This window comes from Mustelus asterias, chromosome 3 (genome assembly GCF_964213995.1).
Source record: "Mustelus asterias chromosome 3, sMusAst1.hap1.1, whole genome shotgun sequence".
NCBI classification, from domain to species: Eukaryota; Metazoa; Chordata; class Chondrichthyes; order Carcharhiniformes; family Triakidae; genus Mustelus; species Mustelus asterias.
The window spans coordinates 136,474,664-136,499,034 of NC_135803.1; the positions used below are offsets into that span (position 1 = coordinate 136,474,664).

The 24,371-nt window shown below is 42.8% G+C and overlaps 1 protein-coding gene across 1 annotated transcript in view; it reads left to right on the forward strand.

The window, feature by feature from the left end:
• tamm41 (TAM41 mitochondrial translocator assembly and maintenance homolog) overlaps positions 1 to 24,371 on the forward strand; it is a 37,228-nt gene that overhangs the window by 6,621 nt on the left and 6,236 nt on the right. The window contains exons 2-6 of the mRNA XM_078209727.1: positions 200 to 382; positions 6,265 to 6,357; positions 13,632 to 13,782; positions 14,621 to 14,766; positions 14,875 to 15,040. Of these exons, the coding sequence (XP_078065853.1) occupies positions 200 to 382; positions 6,265 to 6,357; positions 13,632 to 13,782; positions 14,621 to 14,766; positions 14,875 to 15,040 (739 nt within the window). The remainder of the gene's footprint in view (positions 1 to 199; positions 383 to 6,264; positions 6,358 to 13,631; positions 13,783 to 14,620; positions 14,767 to 14,874; positions 15,041 to 24,371) is intronic.

Genomic DNA, 24,371 nt, shown 5'->3' on the forward strand with positions numbered 1-24,371 from the left:
GAGCAAGTACATGGGAAAAAAGTGCAATGTTGTCTCAGTATTTCATAGTAGAATTTCTTCTGCCCTTTAAATGATAAGCTAACATAACTTAGTCTGTTGCAGTGCTTTTTAATTGTGAATAAAATAATGCAAATTATATTTACTCCTAAGATTTACATTTTATTTTACCTAAATGTCTTGTTCACTTTCCCACTTTTAGAACAATATGCTGGATTTTATCTTTGCTGTGGATGATCCTGTGACTTGGCATACAATGAACATCATGAAAAACCCCCGGCATTACTCCTTTTTGAGATTTTTTGGACCAAAGCATGTTAGTAAAATACAGAATAATTTTGGAGCTGGAATATATTACAATACATTAGTGCCATGTGATGACAGGGTAAGTAAGCTCAATGTGAAATGTAGCTTTGTATTATTAGCCACAGTCAGTACCATAGACTACTGCATATAAGTTGACCATTGAAGCTTCAAAAAAGCCTTCCAAAAACAGGGGTCAGCTTATATACTAAGTACAAAATGTCAACTGTCAGTGTTGGTATTGTTAGGGTCCCAGACCTGAACTCCAAATTACATTAGGATGACAGACTAGATCCCAACAATGCTTTTATTTTGGCATAGAAGTGAGGAAAGGATACTTTGCTCCAGGACTAATTCCACTGAAAAATTAGGGACCTTTTATAGTAAAACAAACTATATTTAATAACACCGTTTGAATATAACTCTAACAAATAAAGCAACTGAACTATTAACAATTGAACACTATTTAAAAATGAAAAGGAAACAATGTTAATTTCTAATTTATTACTTTTTCAGTTCCAAATAAGCAACAGAACCCTCACAGACTTAAATGCCACTTTAAATACAGTTAGGAACCATAAATATGCTTGCTATAATGAATGCGTGTGGCTTTTGCTACCAAATAAACCTGTTGGACTTTAACCTGGTGTTGTTAAACTTCTTATAATGAATGCAGACAGTCTTGAAACTTTCAGAGTGAGATAGAGTTCCAGAAGACTGCAAAATCCTGCTAACTTCAAACAGGCTTCAGCTGCAAATGAAACTGCAAAAGCTTTTTCTCTCTGTTACAGACCCAGAATTGCAAAAAAAAAACCCACATCATCACATGACCCTGTCAATCACTCCAATCAGAAATCCCAGGGGAACTTAAGTAAACAAAAGTCCACTAACTCTACTTAACATAACCACTTGCAAGGCAATAATGAGTAGTTATCCGGTTCTCCCAAAATCTGAGCTGCATTCCTACCAGACATATTGACTGCATGTAGCATTTTTAAACATTCCCCTCAAACACAAAAAAAATACCAATATCAGAATGCATCCTGTACAGTATAATGCACAGCATTATTTAAGCCACAAAATCTAATTGCTGTTAAGTATGCACTAATTTAAATTCACATCAAGAAGCAAGAGTTTTTTTAAGAGAAAATCTGATTTAGTAATTATGGGACTGTAAACATTCTAGCTATTGTCTTTGTTAAGGTACTTTCAACTTCTGGGGACCTTTGTACATTACAAATGATGACCGTTGTTTTTTTAGTTTAAAAAAAATGATGCTATTTATGAATGCAGTAGTTTCGCTCCTTACGCCTCAGTTGGTAGCACTCTTGCCGCTGTGTCATGAGGTTGTGGTTCAAGTCCCATTCCGAAGACAAACATCTAGGTTTACAATCCAAGTGCAGCACTGAGGGAGTGCTGCACTGACACATGAGGTGTAAAACTGCGGTCTTGTCTGCTCTTGGGTGGATGCACACAAGCCCATGGCACCATTTCAAAGAAAAGCAGGGGAGTTATCCCTGGTGTCCTGTGCAACATTTATCTCTCCGTTAACATCACACAAAAATAGATTATCACCTTGCTGTTTGTGGGAGCTTTCTGGACGCAAATTGGCTGCCACAATTCCTTTACTAGAACAGTGACTAACTACACCTCAAAACTAAACCATTTTGTAAAGTGCTTTGGAATGTCCTGAGGTCATGAAAGACACAATATGGGTGCAAATCTGTCTTTTTAATTATCCCATTTGGCAGAACATCATGCTAATGTTTGAGTATGCTTGATAACGAAGCTGTATTATAATAAGGTTCTAAATTTATTTTCGAATGCCTGTTTTATTCACATAATTGAAAATTAGTTCAACTGATAAAATTATAGTAATTATGTGAAGCTTTGCCAAATCGAATCATTCCATGTAAGGCTACAACATAGGGTTGAACCTGCTTTGATCAGTGAAGAACAATCCCATAACACGGATCTCTGACAAAAACCAACTCAATAAATTGGAGAAATTTGAATGCGGATTACAGGGTCAACGGCAGGGTTCGGAGGAATGTAGAGGAACAGAGAGATCTTGGGGTTCATATCCACAGATCTCTGAAGGTTGCCACTCAAGTGGATAGAGCCGTGAAGAAGGCCTATAGTGTGTTGGCGTTTATTAACAGGGGGTTTGAGTTTAAGAGCCATGGGGTTATGCTGCAACTGTACAGGACCTTGGTGAGACCACATTTGGAGTATTGTGTGCAGTTCTGGTCACCTCACTATAAAAATGATGTGGAAGCATTGGAGAGAGTGCAGAAGAGATTTACCAGGATGCTGCCTGGTTTGGAGGGTAGGTCTAATGAAGAAAGGTTGAGGGAGCTAGGGCTTTTCTCTTTAGAGCGGAGGAGGATGAGAGGCAACTTAACAGGGGTTTATAAGATGATGAGAGGGATAGATAGAGTGGACGTTCAGAGACTATTTCCTCGGGTGGATGTAGCTGTTACTAGGGGGCATAACTATAAGGTTCATGGTGGGAGATATAAGAGGGATGTCCGAGGTAGGTTCTTTACTCAGAGAGTGGTTGGGGTGTGGAATGGACTGCCTGCTGTGATAGTGGAGTCAGACACTTTAGGAACTTTCAAGCAGTTATTGGATAGGCACATTTAGCACACCAGAATGATAGGGATAGGTAGCTTGATCTTGGTTTCGGACAAAGCTCGGCACAACATTGAGGGCCGAAGGGCCTGTACTGTGCTGTACTGTTCTATGTTCTATGAGCTGATTTTGAAGGGCTGAACGTCAAATTTGGGAACATAAACCAGGCAACAGCATTTGTAAACAACGGTGTGGAACAAGAATGAAAAACAACAATGTTCAACAGAGTGCAGGAAAACATATAATCAGCTAAGAGGAAAGAACAACTAAACACTATCCATGGATCAATAAAGCAACAATTGTGGGTAAGGGAGAGTCATACAGAATCTGGTGAACTGGTGCAGCAACAATAATCTCTCCCTCAATGTCAACAAAATGAAGGAGATTGTCATCGACTTCAGGAAGTGTAAAGGAGAACATGTCCCTGTCTACATCAACGGGGACGAAGTAGAAAGAATCGAGAGCTTCCAAGTTTTTAGGTGTCCAGATCACCAACAACCTGTCCTGGTTCCCCCATGGGACACTATATTTAAGAAAGCCCACTAACGCCTCTATTTTCTCAGAAGACTAAGGAAATTCAGCATGTCAGCTACAACTCTCACCAACTTTTACAGATGCACCATAGAAAGCATTCTTTCTGGTTGTATTACAGCTTGGTATGGCTCCTGCTCTGCCCAAGACCGCAAGGAACTACAAAAGGTCGTGAATGTAGCCCAATCCATCACGCAATCCGGCCTCCCATCCATTGACTCTGTCTACACTTCCCGCTACCCCGGCAAAGCAGCCAGCAGAATTAAGGATCCCACGCACCCCGGACATTCTCTCTTCCACCTTCTTCTGTCGGGAAAAAGATACAAAAGTCTGAGGTCACGCACCAACTGACTTAAGAACATCATCTTCTCTGCTGCTGTCAGACTTTTGAATAGACTTACCTTGCATTAAGTTGATCTTTCTCTACACCCTAGCTATGACTGTAACACTACATTCAGCACTCTTTCGTTTGATTCTCTATGAACGGTATGCTTTGTCTAGCACACACGAAACAATATTTTTCACTGTATGTTAATACATCACGAGCTTTCGGAGGGCTGCTTCTTCATCAGGTGAGTGGGACCGCCACTCACCTGATGAAGGAGCAGCGCTCTGAAAGTTCGTGATACCAAATAAACCTGTTGGACTTTAACCTGGTGTTGTTAAATTATCAAGGAGTGTGAAAAGTAAAATATTTTACAGGCACATCAATAGAAAAGAAGGCTGGGATGGGAATAGGGCTATTAAGAGTCAGGGTGATATCACATTTAATGAGATAGATGGCAGAACTATTAAATGATGCGTTGTTTCTGTATTTATTAGGGAGATAGCATAGGTAGTCATGACATTGAATAATGAGATGAATAATGAGATAAGTGACTTTAAATTACAAAAGAGGGTGTACTGAATAAACTAATCAAATGCAGAAGAGGATTAAGCCCCCATTCCAGTTGGATTACATCCATGCATTTTAACATGATCCTGGGAAGAGATAGCAGATACGTTAATATGCATATTCAATAATGAGAAAAGGGTGGTTGTAATGCCAGAATGCTGGCAGATAGCTACTGTAATTCCTATATTTAAGAATGGGGAGAGAACATGCCTAGAGAAGTATAGACCAGTCAGTTTAACATTGTTGGAAGGGAAAGTAAAGAAATCCCAAAACAGAGAATAGAAGAACATCTAGAAAAGAAAAGTATTATAATAAATAGTCAGCAAGGATTTCAGAAAGGAAAATCTTGCTTCATCAACCTTGTTGAATCTTTTGTAGAGGTAACAAAGTAGACAATGGAAACGCAGTGATGTAATTTATCTGGATATTCAAAAGGCTTTCAGTAAGATGCCCCATAATAGACAAATGAATAAATTCAACAGTGCAGAGTCAGTGGACAAGTGGAGAATGAATTACTAGATGGCTTCAAGATGGAGTTAAGTTGAAGTAGAGGATTCAGAATAGTGGGAGGTTGCGTTCTACAGGAATAAGTGCAAGAACCACTGCTATTCACAATTCACATTGACGATTTAGACTTTCTTCTAAATTTGCAAATTACACTAATTTGGTGGGAGAGAGGATGATGTATATGCAGAACAATTGCAACAAATTACAGAAGGTCATTGATAAACTTTCAGAATGGGCATATAGTTGGTGAATGAAGTTCAGTACAGATAAATGTGAGGTGGTACATTTTGGTAGGAGATCACATTATTTGGTAGGTGCGAGTCAAAGTGGGGTAAAGGAACAAACTGAACTCTGGGTACATTTGCACTAATCATCAAAATTGCACCATCGGTTAGCAAGTCAATTAAAAAAAGCAAACCAAGCACTAGGTTTTATTTCCAGAAAGTTGGAATTAAAAAGTAGGGAAGTTATGCTAAACCTGTATTGCACAATGGTTAGACCACAATTAGCAGTTCTGATTGCCATATTATAGAGGCACTGGAGAGGGTGCAGAGTGATTTAGAAGGATGACATCAGAAATGCCTGGCCACACGTATCAGGAAATGAAGAACAGGCTGAATCTCTTTTCCTCTTTTTAAAAAAAACAAGGCTGAGGGGTCATCTAACAGAGGTATTTAAAATGATGAAATGTTTTGATTGAGTGGATACAGAGAGAATATTTCCATTGTGGTGACGAGGATAACTGGAGGCCATCAAGTTAAGATAGTCACTAAGAAAGACAATAGGGAATTGAGAAGAAATTTCAATACCCAAGGAGTGGTGAGAATGTGGAACTCACTACCATAGGGAGTGGTTGAATGGAATAGTATAGATGCACTTGAGTAGAAGGTAGACAGACATCTGAAGGAGAAAGCAGTAAAGGGTTATAATGGTAGATTTAGATGCAGAAAGGTGGGAAGAGGTTTGATTGAAAGATAAAGACCCACATGAGCTGGTTAGGATGAATGGCCTTTCTGTGTCGTATTGCCCTATGTAATCCTAAGTAAAATGCTGTCCCATAAATTGCAGTTCACTTCAGATACAATTAATCACAATTTGCCAATACGGAAGAGATCATCACAGTAAAATTTCTCTTGCAAAAGCTTTAAACTGAAGAGATATTTTTCATTACAGTCATTTTAAAGGTCATTACAACAAAATGTGTTAATGAATTTCCAACATCTACACATCTGATTAGAAACAATGTATTTTACCCAGTATTTGCAGCAGAAATGTTAAAGTACCATAACTGGAGCACTTAGCGGATCCTAATATAATAGAAGCCACAAGAACAACTAAGATTAAAGTGACATATGAATGATCTGTTGGAATTATCATGAAGTACACTCTTTTTTCAGATAATCAAATATGGAGTTATCAGTACAGGAACTCTGATTGAGGACCTTCTTCATTGGAAAAATTTATACATTGCTGGAAGACTGCACAAACCTGTAAGTTACATATATCTGAGTTATAGCAGCTTTTGAGTCCAGATCCTAGTTGGAGTACTCATTGTGTTGGAATGACATTTGAATATTTAATGGATGGCTGATATTTAGTTTGATCAGGTATCATGATTTGCTCTTTGTGGGGGAACTGTAAACTAAAATAATAAATTTACTCAGTTAACCTCAAATGACGTAATTACCAACAAGATTCAACTTTTCGTAGATCTTACTTTAATATGAATCAGAGCCAATACAAATTAAACATGAATTAACAGTCAAATGATACTTCGAATAAAGTGGTAAATTAGGCTTTAAATAGTCGATGCCACAACTTTGTCTTCCCCAGCCACAAACATTCACATCACTCCTCAGAAAAGTGTGCCACTATATATCTGTACAGGATGGCACAGTGGCACAATGGTTAGCACACTGCTGTCTCTCAGCGTCAGAATTCTGGGTTCAATTCCCGACTTGGGTCACTGTCTGTGCGGAATCTGCACGTTCTCCTGCTGAGTGCTCCAGCTTCCTCCCACAGTCCGAAAGACATGTTGGTTAGTTGCATTGGCCATGCCAAATTCTCCCTCAGTGTACCCGAATAGGCACCGGGGTATGGTGACTAGGGGGTTTTCACAGTAACTTCATTGCAGTGTTAATGTAAGCCTACTTGTGACACTAATAAAATAAATAGAAATAAAGTTCGCAGTATGCTGTTCTTTATTCGTGCATGTCAGGGTTCTATCCAACAACAGCTTTTATCTCCCAAGTTTCAGTTATCATCAACAAGACACTTTTATGAACCCTTGAGTCATGACAGCCATGATAGCGTGCGTTTCTCGAATCCCTTTTCAGCCAACCAATCAAAAATATCCTGGTTCTCAGTTTGGTTATTTCTGGGAAAACACCCAACCCTTTAGCATCTCTGCTATTCATGAAGCTTTTCAGGTTTTAGCCAACATTAACATTGCACTGTCTCTTTCTCCGCCAAACTGAAAAGAACTGACGTCTTCCGAGCTTCTTCCCCTCACAAGACTTTGGGTTCCTTTTTCTGTCTCTGGCTGCTTTCTCTTTATGTCTACATCTGAGCCTTCACCCTCCAGGCCCTCTCCTTGGAGCTATCCTTTGTGTCTGGTCACACCATTTTCTTCTTAACTTCGTTCTCGTTAGTACTGCATCCAGGTCAAGGGTCATCGGGTCACATGGACCAGAATGTCTTATAATGCAAGAAAATTACAATTGATCTCTGTACATTTGATGCAAACTCTTACAAGTCCTTCGCAAACATCCTTAGAAAGAACAGACCTTCTAAGTAAATTACAATTTTTTAAAACTGCTTTTGTGTCAACGGCCATCCCATAGACCATCTGTCATTTTATTATTGTATCCTTTTTAGTAGCATGCTTAATATTGTTTGGTAACTTTCGAGTTGGTCCAGAGGGCCTATTTCCATGCTGCATATCTCAATGACTCTATGACTTTGCCTAGAGCTACCAGCTGTCAGTCTGTATAAAACTGGCTTAAGGTCTCAAATCAAACGAGGTAGATGGTCTTGATTCCCAATTAATAATTGAAGTAACAGTTCATCCTGGTGATTCTTTATGAATGAGCCAATGCCAGATAGACTTGTAGGATTGAAAATGCATTAAATGTTTTTATTTTTTGATGAGGCAGCTACAACCATGGCTTTTAATATTAATATAGATTTTTTTAAAACTGGCTATCAAGATGTAAATGTAAGAAGTGCCTGCATAATAAACAAACCTAATAAAAACCACCAACATAGATGTGGGAACAGGGGTAATCATAAGACACTGTCTTCCTATATTGTGTTTCTGAGGAAGTGACATCCCAAGTGGACTCTAAGCCTGACAACATGCTACACTTTGACTTCCAAAGTATATTGTACACAGTTGTTCTGTATGAATGCACGGTACATATATATGCAAGGCAGTTGTATAAGCTTGAAGTTGGAACCGTAGGATTCCTAAAGTGCAGAAGGAGGCCATCGGTCCATCAAGTCTGCATCAATTCTCCAAAAGAGTATCTTACGCAGGTACACCCAGCGCCCGCACATTTACCATGGCTAATTCACCTAGCCTACACATCTTTGGACACTAAGGGGCAATTTAGCATGGCCAATCCGCCTAACCTGCACATCTTTGGAGTGTGAGAGGAAATCAGAGCACCCGGAGGAAACCCACGCAGACACACGGAGAACATGCAATCTCCACGCAGACAGTCACCCAAGGCTGGAATCGAAGCCGGGTCCTTGACGTTGTGAGGCAGCAGTGCTAACCACTGTGCCGCTGTGCTGCCATTGAAATTAAATGCAGAACTTGGGAAAAGTTTTTTAAAAATAGTTGACAGGTAGCAACAGCTGCTTCCTATTAGATAGGTACTAATGAGAGAAAAGAGTGCCAAGTGTGACTTCTCAGGGAGCTGTTTGAATCCTTATTTTTTTCAACTTGAATGAAGAGTCGAATTCAATCTTAACTCAAAGTGACCAAATTCGCAGATTATGCTGAACCTGGGATTAATGAACCCAATGACATAGGTTAGGAACCAAAGAACAAAAGTGGCAAAATATGTAAGTGAACAGAACAACGGCAGATGACATTTAATGCAGACAAGTGTTTAAAATGAATTAATGCGAGAAGAAACGAATGGATGATATTAGTACTCCATGAATGGTGATGACATATATTTAAATATATGTCATATATGTATATTTAAATTGAGAATATAAAACCGACATATATTTGTGAACTCATTGGGGTCATTTCAGCTTTCTGCTGGAGAATAGACTGTCATTGTGAGTTGAGTTCAAGAGTATTGCAATCGCTACAAATTTTTGATAAGCTCGACTGGATAGCCCAGCAATAAAATGTAATTGTGTTAAATTCAACCAAGCAAAAGTGAGTTTTCGGCTATTTGCTACGCACTGTTGATTTCCATAAAATTAATTGTGGAAAACATACGGCTCTGTAACTCAGCATTTCTTTCAACCTTGGTTGCTAAGATGTTAAAAATAATTGGACCAAGGTAGCATATTCTGCAACTAAAATGATTTTATGTGAACTTTTCATCTTTACTTACTGATACTCTATAGGTCAAGTGTGTAATCCCCTGTTTTATTTAAAGCTCCAGACTAGTTATCTATCTGACCACTGTGTAGAAATAAATTCATTTTGTCACAGAATCTATTATTACATTTTACTTTATATTTATATATGGTATTGCTGACGGTTTTTAATTGTTCCTGGACTCTGGGTAGCACTTGAAAGGTCACAGTTATTATCCCATCCCAAGCAGCCCTAAGATGGTGGCTGTTCTCCTTGAACCAATGCAGCTCTTTCATCAGTGCTCCCACATTGGTATTAGGTAAAGAATGCAAGGGTATTCATTCAGTGATGACGTATCCACCATCCTGTTACAAGATCCAGGAGTGACAACACTAAAAGTAATAGGTCAACACTTGGCAAGATTGAGATACAAGGATAAGGAAATTATTAAACCTTTGTACGTTCTACAGAACCAGGAATCATGAGGATAGTCTTGAACTTCCAAAGGACGGGGAAATGTTGGGGGGCAGCTGTATTCAGGAAACAGCTCAGCTGGAGAATGCCAAAGGAAAAAAAGTTTGTGCAGAAGATTGTTTTCTTCACTGAACCGAAGACCATTCCCACATTCGATCTTATAATGGAAGGAAAGTCATTGATGAAGCAGCTGAAGATGGTTGGGCCTGGGAAGCAACCCTTAGAAACACCTGCAATCTTGTCCTGCAGCTGGAGAATAATGATCTCCAACAACCACAACCATTTTCCTTTGTGGTAGGTCAGATGCTGCCTTGATGCCAAGGCCAGTCACTCGCACCTCACCTCTGGCATTCAGTTCTTTTGTCCATGTTTGAACCAAGGCTGTAATGAGCTCAGGAGCTGAGTGACCCTGGCAGAATCCAAACAGCATCCGTGAGCAGGTTATTGCTGAGTAAGTGCCACTTGATACCGCTGTTGATGATCCCTTCCATCACTTTACTGATGATCGAGAGTAGACTGATGGGGTGATAATTGACTGAGTTGGATGTGTCGTGTTTCTTGTATACAGGAAGTAGTGGATAATTTTCCACATTGCTGGGTAGATGCCAATGTTGTAGCTGTATTGGAACAACTTGGCTAGGAGCACAAGTTTTCAGGACTATTGCCAGAATATTGTCAGAGCCCATAGTCTTTGCAGTATCCAATGCCTTCAGCCGTTTCTTGATATCATGTGGAGTGAATCAAATTGGTTGAAGACATTGTGATGCTGAAGATCACCAGAGGAGGCCGAGATCAATCATCCACTTGGCATTTCTGACTGAGACTGTTGTGAATGCTTCAGCCTTTTCTGTTTCACTGATGTGCTGGACTCCTCCGCCATTGAGGATGGGGATATTGATGGAACCTCCTCCAGTGAATTGTTTAATTGACCACCATCATTCACGCCTGTCTGTGCCGATCCTACTGAGCTAGTCTTGGTGATGGACATTGAAGACCCCCACCAGAGAACATTCTGCACCTTTGCCACCTTCAGCACTTTCTCCAAGGGCATTCAACGTGGAGGAGTACCGCTTCATCAGCTGAGGAGGGAGGGTACGTGGAAATGAGCAGGAGGTTTCCTTGCCCATATTTGACCTGATGCATGTGATTTCATGGGGTCTAGGGACAATGTTCAGGACCTCCAGGGCAACTCCCTCCCAACTATATACCACTGTGCTGCCATCTCTGTTGGGTCTGTCCTGCCGCTGGGACAGGTCATATCCAGGGATAGTGATGGTGGTATCTGGGACATTATCTGAAAAGTGTGATTCTCTTAAATCATCATCTAGCTCAATAGCCTGATCCCGTCTTCTCCACATATCCTTTGATCTCCTTTGCCCCAAGAGCTGTATCTAACTCCTCCTTGTAAACATAAAATGTTTTGGCCTCAGCTGCTTTCTGTGGTAGGGAAATCCACAGACTCAACACACTCTGGGTGAAAAAATTTCTCCTCATCTCAGTCCTAAAACGATTACCCCGCATTCAGAGACTATGACTCCTGGTTCTGGACCATCCCAGCATCAGGAACATCCTTCTTGCATGTACCCTGTCTAGTCCTGTTAAAATACCTCAAGATCTCTTACAGACACAAGAAGAGGTGTGCAATCATTGAGAAAGCAGCCACATGGGCATACGAGAAATTCTCTGATTATGTCATGGGATTAAGGATTAAAATTGAACCCAGCCACAAACCTTCGGTTACTCTTAAATCTGCAGAAAATTGCGGCCCAGAATTCAACATTTTAGACAGAGACTTATGAAATACGATTCAGTGACTGAGTATGTTCAAGGGAAGTACCAGACAACAACAGATGCATGATCAAAACACATGGCAGCTCGGGCATTGAGATATCAGACAAGAGTCCTTAGTTTATTAAGGAGCTGTTCCATAAATTTGCATTGGAATCCGATTTTGAGCATGTGACTGGTTTGTCTCGATATCCTCAGTCAAAGAAGCAGAAAAAGGAGTTTGAACAATCAAGGAATTGACGAAAAAGATGTTAACTTAGCTGCTCTTAGCGACAGAACTTCACTGCTAAAATATGGGTTCTCACCATCGGAACTATTGATGGGAAGATGCCTGTGAACACAACGTTCAGCTCTACAACAAATAAGACAACGAATATTACTTCAGATGATCGTTGAAAGTTGGAAAGCGTGAGGAGCAACAAGAGAAAATCAAGCTCATAATTTCAACTTCCAGCACAGGGCATGAGACTTGAAAGTGCTACAGTCTGAGGAGAGAATGTAGACACAAGATCAGCAGAAGGTAATATTATAATGGAAAGAACTCTACAACTGAGATCCTATAGAATTGAAACGGACCGGGGAAATATCAGAAGGAACCAAAAAGCCGAGATTTCCTTTGGAAGGAAGCCAATGGAACCTAGGGTTTATGGTTTATTAACCAGATCTGGATGGAGACAAGGAACTAGAAACAAGTCAAAGCTTTGCAACCACCCGGGTGGAAGACATTCTGATCGAATGACGAGCGAGTGCAGTTCATCCACAACCTCAAAATGAAACCGGGACTGGATCAGGGAGATTGGTTAAGGACTACAGAGGCTAACCCTGTGAAGTCTTGAGACTTTGGCTGGGGGATGCAAATATGTATCTGGTTGGGATAAAGACTTTGGGAACACCTGATACTGATGTAATTATGATGATGTTACATGGTTAGTAACAAGATCTGGTGAGAAGCTGATGTACAAACTCATGCAGAATACTGAGATATATATAGATCTGCAAATAAACAAAAACGGTTCTACAAATAACAGCACATGGTAGCATTCTTAGGATAAGGGGAAAACCCAAAAGATACCCCATCTGGACTCTGAACTCAAGATGAAAAACTAAGGAGGGGATTCCATCTCCCTCCCCATCGCACCGCATGTTTTCTGGTGGCAGAAGTGGTTTGCCATTGGCTGACAGCAGGATCTTCCGGTGCCGCTGATGTCAATGCCGTTTTGGGGTGTTCGCTGGGGAACCTGCCACGGGGAGTCACTGTCGACGGGACCAGAAGATCCCAACGGTGAAAAGGACCAGAAAATTCAGCCCCAAGTGTCTAAGCTTTTGATTAAAATTTCCTCTAATTTTGCATTATGGAGATCTTTGTGCAATAAACCTCCTGAAAACCTCCTAGGGCGGCACGGTAGCACAGTGGTTAGCACTGCTGCTTCACAGCTCCAGGGACCTGGGTAAAATTCCCGGCTCGGGTCACTGTCTGTGTGGAGTTTGCACATTCTCCTCGTGTCTGCGTGGGTTTCCTCCGGGTGCTCCGGTTTCCTCCCACAGTCCAAAGATGTACGGGTTAGGTTGATTGGCCATGCTAAAATTGCCCCTTAGTGTCCTGAGATGTGTAGGTTAGAGGGATTAGCGGGTAAAATATGTAGGGATATGGGGGTAGGGCCTGGGTGGGATTGTGGTCGGTGCAGACTCGATGGGCCGAATGGCCTCTTCCTGCACTGTAAGGTTTCTATGATTTCTATGATATGATTTCTATGAAAAAGAACAATTAGGTCATTGTTTCCAGGCCTCTGCTCTCCTGTATCAAGTGAATGAGGAACTGCCTTGATTGATCTGCACTTCAGGGAAAATGCACATCTTACTCTGCAACAGTAGTTCCATGTACTAATGCTCTGTATTCATGGGTTGCCTTGAACTGAGTCACAGTGCAGTAATACTGAAAATTATGCTCTTTTTCAGGTAAAGATATTAATCCAAAATGAAAATGGCAAATTACAAGCTGCACTGGCTAGGAATCTGAAAAGTGCAGTGATTACAGCCTTTCTCATGCTGCCAGAATCATTTACCGAGGAAGAGCTGTACATTCGTATTGCTGGACTCTCCTACTCAGGTTTGTTTGTTTTGCAGTTGCGGTTTACTCCACTTAGACAAATTATCTGAATAGAAATTAAAAATTCAAGCAAACCTTCTGATTACACTTTTTACATTCACTTACATTAGCTGAATTCTTTGACTTTGTTTCGCCGTTGCATTCCTTGTTTTCATTTACAGTGTCTTCTGTGACCTTGTCCCATTTTATCCCTGTGGTCCCTTGAAGCCTCATATACCTCATATATATGGGTGGCACGGTGGCACAGTGTTAGCACTGCTGCCTTACAGCGCCAGGGACCTGGGTTCGATTCCCGGCTTGGGTCACTGTTTGCACATTCTCCCCGGGTCTGTGTGGGTTTCCTCCAGGTGCTCCAGTTTCCTCCCACAATCTGAAAGACATGCTGGTTAGGTACTTTGACCCAACAGGTGCCGAGTGTGGCGACTAGGGGAATTTCACAGTAACTTCACTGCAGTGTTAATGTAAGCCTTACTTTGACTAATAAACAAACTTTAACTTTAACCTTTCAAAATGCTGCATTCCCCTCTGGTTCCTCCCGAATCCTTTGCCCAATTTGTGAATTGCTCTATTCTCTGCTACTCTCCGCTTCTCTCTACCCCTATGAGAGCTTCAGAACTTTCCTTTGACCAAGCTTTCATTCTTTCTTCTTAATCTCCCCCATGCTGGCATAATGTCCATAAAACAGCTGGGGATTTTTTCCTACCTTTTTAAGTTGCAATCTAAACATATGTTGCGTCAATATCGTTATCACGAAAACTGCCACTTCAGGAATTTAAGGCAGAAATTTGAATTTGTGTGAACATTGTTTGTAACGGAATTAATGTTCTTTTAAATCAAGGTGATTTTAGAATGATTATAGGGGAAGACCGATCAAAAGTAATGAATATTGTCAGTGCAAACATGGAAAACTTCCAAAGACTATACAATAACATTTTACAGGACTGCCCTCAAGTGGTCTACAAACAGCAACTGGGTAAATTGGAGGTAATGGCGCTTGCAATTTGGAAGCAAGTTGGATGCAATATTGCATTTATTGGTTGATGTAAATACTATTATTGAACAATGATAATCGATGGTATTCATTTTTTTAAGCTTGATAAAAGCCCAGAAGGTCAATTCAGTCAGTTGATGGCTTTGCCCAGAACTCTTCAACAAGAAATAACTCGTTTGGTAGACCAACCAGGAAAAAATAGAGATGTCGAGGAGATCTTGCTTCAGGTAGCCCAGGACCCAGAGTGTGGACCATTAATACAGCAAAGTAAGTGTGTGATAAATTGATATTTTAGTCAATGAGTTCTAAACAGGACTTGTACAACTTTCATTGCAGAGATATTTGATGTTTGATCATAACAATTTAGATTCTGATTTGGAATTCTCTCCAGACAAGGGGAAAAGAAAACACTGCATTTATATATTTTCTACATATGCAATACTTATTGAGTGCAAAAGATTTATAACTGGATCTGCCACACTCACCCCATTTTCCCTGGGTTGCTGGGACACATGTTCAGAATAGTAGGACTTCTGCCCACATGGAGATGTAATCCACACCCAGTTGACTTTCTGGCCTCTGAATGATTTAATTGGCTCTGTACTACCTGCAAAAAGTAAACTTGACAAAAAATGTATGACAGAGCCCCCTTTAGGTAATACAAGAACATACTGCTTTGCAGAGGCTGGAAGAAAGAATAATTAGGGGAATGCAAGATGCGTGTGCTGAATGGATAATCCCAATGCCCACATTCAACGATACAAATCACAGAAAATAAATCAGGAATCCATTTCTCCGATTTACATAGTGTTGGCTGCCAGATAATGGGAGAAGGTACAAAGAGATGACGATACCTTCCCCAAGCATTTTACTATCCCACCTTCCCAGATTTGCTGAAAAAGTCTTGGCCCTTTTTTAAACCAAATATACTATTTTACCAAAGTTTCATCTTCACCCAGATTGTGCTCAGGAGCATTGATTAGATGAAATGCCCAAACGTGATTTTATGCTCATCATCGTTCACAATCTGAATTCAAATCTCACTACCATCTCACCAATGGCAGATTCTAACTTGTCACCCACAGAGGGTGGAAAAGAGGTCACAGTAGTGCCCCCCCACCCCCGTGGCAAGTTTGGAGAGTGGCAAGTGGGTACCCCAGCCATCTTCTGACTTCCACCCCGAAGTCCTCAGCGGGATGACCATGGACAGACTTCCCACCGAGCCATCAATTTTGGCTCTTAAATGGGCAACTAATGCCAACTAAGAGCCCCATCCTGCCTAGCAGTGAGCATGGGCACCCCGTGCAGGGAACACACCTGACAAGCAAACCCATGTGGCGTGGGTCCCCTGTTCAATGGCATAGTGCCTCATCAGGGTGACCTGGCATCAATGAAGATGACCTATTGATAGCACCACCCCACTGCTTTTCCTGTACACACCGCAGCACTCATCTCTATCAGGGATCCAGCGATGATAAGCAGGTTGACATCATACCACCAGCAGCTAGTGGTGCTGCCACTCAGTAGAGCTGCCAGCCCTTGATTGGTGGGCAGCTCCCTCAGCAGGGTGGGCACCCAACCCTGGGATCCTTGATCCTGAAAGAAGGTCCACCGGTGATCTGTCAAGTTCCTGAGAGCACAAGATGTAGTGGGCATTCCCGTAAAGAGGTGACGCAGAGTTCCCTCCAACTGGTGACTGAAACCCCTGTTGCTTCCATTAGCTCCTACCCAGTATGTATAAAATTAAATCTGATAGCTTTGTTTCAAAAACATAGCTACCAGGTTGTACTGTGGATGGGATTTGATTTTCTCCAGTCAAATTTTAATAATGTGGGTTGACATACTTAAAAGCTATTTGTACATTTTAATTTAAAATGAAACAAATTCAATGTTGTAAAACATAATTGCACAACCAATAATGACCTTCTCAATTAATAAAAATATGCTAAAATGTCTTGCATGGCAGTTGTCCCTGGAAGGAGCCTTTAACAAAATTACCCAGAGAAACTGCATGTTCTGATTATTTTAAAAATGCGGCGGCACGGTAGCACAGTGGTTAGCACTGCTGCTTCACAGCTCCAGGGACCTGGGTTCGATTCCTGGCTTGGGTCACTGTCTGTGTGGAGTTTGCACATTCTCCTCGTGTCTGCGTGGGTTTCCTCCGGGTGCTCCGGTTTCCTCCCACAGTCCAAAGATGTGCGGGTAGGTTGATTGGCCAGGTTAAAAATTGCCCCTTAAAGTCCTGAGATATGTACGTTAGAGACATTAGCGGGTAAATATGTGGGGGTAGGGCCTGGGTGGGATTGTGGTCGGTGCAGACTCGATGGGCCGAATGGCCTCCTCCTGCACTGTAGGGATTCTATGATTTCAATGATTCTTCTATGAAAACTAAAATCTTTCTTGAAAATGTTGTCTTATAAACTGTTTTTTTCACTCTGGTTATACCCAAGTTGGAAGCGGGAATGTAAGCTTCTTGAGGCTGATCTATTTAGTGCTGTTGTGTTAGCTCCCATAGCATTTTACTATACACCTGCAAAATCCTTACAAAAGCAGCTCGGTGGTAAAGTTTAGGTTGTAAATTCGGATTGTAATTTGATTAATTGGCAAGTCCCATCATGGAATTCAAGCCTCGAGTAACAATTTCTTTTTTTAAAACAGAAGTTTTAGTGGGTTGTTTTTACACACTGTGTATGTGGTGTATATGTATTATGAAACCTTATTATCAGTGATGTCAACAAAATGCAGTAAGATGTCTAGTCAAAGGGATTACCCTGTCTGAAATTCTCAACAGATGCTGAAAGTGTCTATTCATTGTGAGTTTCAGTGCGTGGTAATCAGATTTTTAGACATCCTGAACTAGTTTCGCTCGAGTGAGTAAGCTTGAAATAATCTGTTGTTACCACATGTCTTTAAGCATGATGAGCATTGAACTTTGCAAGAAAGTGTCATGTGCTTTTAGGCATTTGCATATAAATGCATTGGAAGTTGAAGTTTCATTAGCCCAAAATTTTCTGGATACCAGCAAATCAGCTTTCTGCACCCTGGGGGTTAGGCTGGCTATAGCGTTGGCAGCCACCATTGGGTAGGTCCTTTTTTTTCCAAAGGTGATATACTTTATTTATATAATTTGTAAAAGTACATGACATCAGTACATTACAGGGTGGGATTTTCCCATCCACGCTCAGTGCAGTGGTGGTTGGGAAAAGTGGCATTTTCCTGCTGGGCACTTTGGCAGGTTTATTGCCCACTTCCCACTTCAGGAACACCAACACCAACAGGAAACACATCAGATGCCTCTGGTGTGCCCACCCCGTTGTGACCTCAATGGTTCTTTCCTCCGGGCACTATATTTAAACCTCACCTGCACACGCAGCCTTCTCAATGTCTCCAGCCTAAGGTAGCCCCAGGGAAGACATGGCTCTGAAAGGCAAGAAGAGTACTGCCCCCAAATATAGTGACACGTCAGCGGGCAACCTGCCAGGATGTCCTGTACCCCGGTAATGGCTGGAGGAGGTCAGTCAATGCCACCACTCCTGCTTGAGAGGCGATGTCTTTGATGGTCAGTGCAAACGTAAACACAGAAAAGTCTGTAATCCAGTGAATGAAGAGGATGAATGATCTCATCCGTTCTGGCAGGGTAAGTCAACAACCTTATCACTCTCAACTCACACATTCACAAGCCCATCAGGCATTCGCAGGATGACGCTCCACAGGGATCTCACACACTGCCAGCTCAAGGGATATCAGACAGTTCACATCTCCATCTGGGCTCATATCCTGTGTGGATTTCATCCTCATCTTCTGTACTGCTCCACTTACACAAGGCAGGCATCCTTATTATCAGCCTTTGGCGTCGGTCCTGCTCACACTCTCTCCATTTGTCTTTATAGAACCACAGAATTCCACTTTCCAGCACAGATCTATAGCCTTTCAGCTCACAGCACTTCAGATCCAGGTACCGTTTAAGTGAGTTGAGAGTTCCTGCCACCAATTCAGGAAGTGAACTCCAGACACCTACCACTCTCTGGGTGAAAAGGTTTTCCCTAATATCCCCTCTCAGCCTTCCGTCAATTACCATAAGTCTGTGTCCTCTGGTAATTGACCTCCCTGCTAGTCCCCCCTGTCTACTCTATCTCAGCCCCTCATAATTTTGTACACTTCAATCAAGTCACCCCTCAGCCTCCTCTGTTCTAAGGACAAGCTTGCACACAATAGCAAGGAGAGGTCCCAGAACGGGAGTGGAGTGGCCAAATTTAAGGCCCTCACTTCTGAGCCATCATCGTGCCAGTGGAGAGGGCAGGGACCATGCGTATGATAATGGTGAGATCATATCCAAGCACGGACCCTTCATCAGTTCATCCCTCAGATAACTATACTCTGAGTCCATTATTCTATCTTCTAGTCTCTTCCCACGCTTAAATTATCTATACTTTCTTTCAGAGGCACCTCTACAATGTGCCCAGGGACATCAACCAGCCAGACCATCCAACCCTGATGACACCTCAGGAAGCAGAGGAGAGCACCTTTGAAGACCTGTCACAGCACTCACCCGCACTCTACCAGCACCGAAACACACACCTCGACGGGAACCAGTTCTAGAGTTGCCTCACTGTCACAATCTGGTAGCACACGATTTGGCCACAGCATTCAGAGGCAGGGACATCCGAGGTCACTGGCGCTGAGAGGATTACTGGGGGTCATGATTCTGCTGAGTCCGAGTCTGGTGACAAGCTTCCAATTCTCTTCTAAATCAGTTGGTGGAGCTTCAACGGATTACAGGAATGTCAGGAAGAATTGTCAGCTGCTTTCCACGGATTGCAACATACAATGGAGGAGTCCATCTGTGTTCAGTCTGAGGTAATAGCACTGGATTTCCAATGCACCACAGTCAACACTGGAGATCTTGGTCCTGGTCATAGGTTCTACACTGCGTCAGAAGCTGCATGCCATTGGGTGGCATCCATCAGTAGGTACACAAGAGGAGAGCAGGTCAACTCCATCTCACCCCAGCTGTCTCTTCTCAAAGAGTCAGCCAGAGACCCTCAGAACCCATAGGGAGGGAAACCAGCAGCTTTACATTCCTGGGGGCCATCCACCCAGATGATTCTGGGATTGTCCAATCGATCCCAATCCCCTCTTCTTGTGATCCCATCACTTGCAGCTCCACAGGCCAAGGAGGGTATACCTGCCACACAGTAGGAGACCCAAAGTATTGAGTCTGGGGCCCTCCAGAGGACACCCACCAAAGTCATCACAGACAAATGGGCGTAGCAGGCTGCATCCACCTCCACTGTGAATATTGGGGATGTACTAAGACAAAGCCATAGAGTTGTGAGCACCTTCCCATCTTGAAGTGCCAGAGCTCTGCCCCTCAGAGACATGTTATTGTGCTGGCACTCAACCCTACAACCATCAACCTTTCTCACCTTATAGTTATCTGCATTGTGACCGCAAGGTTCTCATCACAACGTAAAGATGCAGAGCTGAGCCATACGTTCTGAGGAGCATCCTCTCGCCTAGACCCTCGCCAATGTCCATTATGGTAAACTCATGTGTTGCAGCCAGTGGAGCCTTTGAGCATGCTCTGGAAGCGTGTATGGTAACTTGACAATGTTGAGGGCAACACTGGGATAAAACCAAGGATGTAATGAATCTGGAGAGTGCTCTTTATCATCAACAAAACGTTGCCTTGTGTGTTTCATATCTTAGCATTTTAGAGTTGGCAAGGGCCAGGACTGGCCATAGGACAGACCTTCTGTTTGAAAATTGTGATCCTCGGGTGTTCCAAACCCATGAAAAGGTCAGGATGAATGCATGTTCTCTATCCCTCACTGAGAGTGTCAGATGTCAATGTGCTGGAGGAGAAGGTGGCACAAAAGGACCAGATGATATCAAAATGGAGTTAGACCCACATAATGTCCTCAGCTGCCATGGCCCGAGTGTGACCTTTCAGTTTCACCATTGAGGTGACACAGAGTGTGTAGTCCCATCGTTGCAGACGGATCTCCTTGAGGAGTTTTGTCAGACTGGAGGCATACAGCTCCAAGACCGCTGAGGATTGTGGAGCAGCTCCTACCTTTACTAGGCTACCATGGCGACTGGTGTGCTGCAGAGACGCTAGAAGAGGCAGTGCCTGTTTAATCCAGGTACTTGTCTCATCATCCATGCACATCCTGAATTGTCTAGCACGGAGTAATAGTTTGATGGTATCAGTAACCCATGGAGGGAGGACTCTTAAGATTTTGACATTGTTGCCAGAACGATTGTATGCTGCAGTGCAGTCGAGAAAGACAGCCCCTGCTTTGAGGTTATTTTCAAAGCTGTCGTTAATGAAGGTGGTTAGGGGCAAGGACAGGGTCGCATGTGCTTTGCCCTCGTCGAAAGCCAGCTTGTTCAGCATTCAAGATTTTCTTCATCAGTTTCCTCACAGTGTTGAAGGAGGGAAGCACACTACTCTTTGAGGCAGTGGTTGGACTTTGGTCGATATTCCTGTCGGATGGATTTGGTGGCTGCTTGCAGATGGCTTTGCAGAAGCAGCAGTGTGCCTGCTGTATGGGAATACGGTGGGGTGGAGACATTACCACACTGTTCCAGTGCCTGATGGCATTTCTCCAAGTTGTCTTTGTGTAGGTTCCACTGCTTCTTCTTTGATTCTGTGATGATAGGTAGTTGAGGGCCAATATGGATCAGAGTTGGTCTGTGCTGGCTGCGTGAGAAGCAATGGAAGACTTGGCATGATGTTGAAACTGATGGTTCAGCATACGTGTCATGCCACCCATCAGTACCTAGTAAAACCCGGGGAAGCCAACGATCCTACAAACAACCCAAATTCAACAAGCTCAGGTTTCAACAATCCTGGTATCACCACATCTAAGACTGCCAGCTATGCGAATTCCTATAGATCCCTCGCGATCAGACCAGCACTCCACACCCTGTAACTCAACAATAAAGGAACTGCCGCCAAATGACAACTAATCAGCACTCTCGCACAGCAGCTGACGTGATCTGTATCCAAAAAACACACATCCCATCTGACAAAGCTGGGAGATTGAAGATCAATGGCTTTGGCCTTGAATATCATGATGCCCATCCAAAGCATGGGCGGGCCACGTATGTTCAGTCGACCATAACAGGTGTAGCCAGCCTCTCTTTCACTGAACATGTTGATATCGTCAAGTTTGCTTTGACAAAGAGTCATCTGGACACGAAATGTCAGCTCTTTTCTCTCCTTACAGATGCTGCCAGATCTGCTGAGATTTCCCAGCATTTTCTCTTTTGGTTTCAGATTCCAGCATCCGCAGCAATTTGCTTTTATTGTTATTTATTGATATCATCAAGATTGGGTCCTTCAAAATACAAGTGTCTACATATTGGCCATTTAGTGCCAACTATACAAACATGTTCTCCCTGCCCTATCACGCCGAGATCGACATCAGAGACTTAAACAGCCATCTCAGCTGGATTTTGTGGCTGCAAGCGCCTCATCAGCCAGATCCCATGTGGTCCCTTGAAGATGTTCAGGATCTGAGATCTACTCAAGATATACGAGTTGTGGCAGTTTCATGGGTATCTCGCACAAACCTGCATGATTTGTTTCTTGTAGTCATATAGCAGCTGAACATTGAACGAGTGGAAGCCTTTCCTGTTAATATATTGGAGTGCCTGTTGCCAGGGAACTTTTGTAGCCACATGAGTGCAGTCAATAGCACCCTGCGTCTATGGGAATCTGGAGATTGCAGAAAAGCCCAATGCTCTGGCAACTGGCTCTCTGGAGAAGTGCGCATAATTGCGGGCCTTGGAATTAAGAGGTGTGTCACCTTGCATGCATTTATGCATGGAAAGTTAAGCGACATTGCAGAGGTCCCCAGTGGAGCCCTGGAAAGACCCACTCGTGTAGAAGTTAAAAGTGGAGGCCACTGGCAATGGATGTTCTCCCAGTCCCTGTGACATCAATGGTAAATGTGCGTCACCAGATCCCTGGACACCATGCGGAGGCATCTGTGACATTTCTCTCACTCGTCTGCAGATAAAGACGTACATGTTCTGCATACCCTTGGTCTTAAAAGCCACCTATTGATAACGTTTCTGTCAGCCTCATCTTCTGCATTCAGAGGGGGCCCTGTTACCCCTTGCTCATGAGGGAGTAGCTCCCACCCCTTTGGTGAGCCTGGTACTATAGTTGCAATCTTCTCTCTACCTTCTCTCCTGTCCATATACGATTATGCAGGCAGCAATAAATCCAGTCAGCACCTTCCTGAAGTTCCCCTCTTGCAGCATCAATGAGAAAATAAAGTGAGTTTGCACGTGACTGCAAAGGTCCAATTCTGTAGAATACCAGTGTGTGACTGTGGATTCAAAGACTTGGTTCCAATCATGGCACCTGTTTGCCACTAAAATCCTGGCAAGCGCAAGCAACATTCCAACCTCACCCTTCCCGCCTTACAACACCCCGATTGTTATGAGATTGGTTTGGCCAGGTGCTTAGATCCTCAATCACTGCACTGTTACACCACTCTTTGCGATACTCATGAGGTCTAATATTTATTGAAGAATTGAGATTATTTTAAGGAGGGCTGAGACTTCTTATCTGTGAGCCTGCCAGCTCCAAAGTAGTGAGCTCCTGCTTTAAAGATGCATCTATAACCTGCCCAGTTGCCAAAATGCTCGTTATCATTTTGGCAATTGCCACACTTAGAACAAGGGGTTGAAGCAAAGAGTGCCATGTCTCATTGTTAATCTTGATGTGGAGATGCCGGCGTTGGACTGGGGTAAACAATTGTTAATCTCACATGGATGTGCTTCATTGCTTCACTCTCCTGATTCCCTACGTTGTCATTGAAAGATTCCTAATATGTCTCGGGAATGCCTCTCTCCTCAATTGGGGATACACCGTTCAGTTGAATACCTCTTTAATCGGCAGTGCACCACTTCTCCAAACGGCTCTCTAACTCCTCCCCAACTGAATTATTCCTCACTTCAATTTTGTGCTGTGCCATCAGTTCAGGTTACTGATGCCAAAGGCTCATTACCAGACCATGTGGGCTGTGTTAATCCTGCCGTCGCCTTGGAGGAGCATAATGTTGCAAAAATTGTAAAATAAAATATGGAACATAGAACAGTACAACACAGAACAGGCCCTTCGGCCCACGATGTTGTGCCGAGCTTTATCTGAAACCAAGATCAAGCTATCCCACTCCCTATCATCCTGGTGTGCTCCATGTGCCTATCCAATAACCACTTAAATGTTCCAAAAGTGTCTGACTCCACTATCACTGCAGACAGTCTATTCCACACCCCAATCACTCTCTGAGTAAAGAACCTACCTCGGACATCCTTCCTATATCTCCCACCATGAACCCTATAGTTATGCCCCCTTGTAATAGCTCCATCCACCCGAGGAAATAGTCTTTGAACGTTCACTCTATCTATCCCCTTCATCATTTTATAAACCTCTATTAAGTCTCCCCTCAACCTCCTCCGCTCCAGAGAGAACAGCCCTAGCTCCCTCAACCTTTCCTCATAAGACCTACCCTCCAAACCAGGCAGCATCCTGGTAAATCTCCTTTGCACTCTTTCCAGCGCTTCCACATCCTTCTTA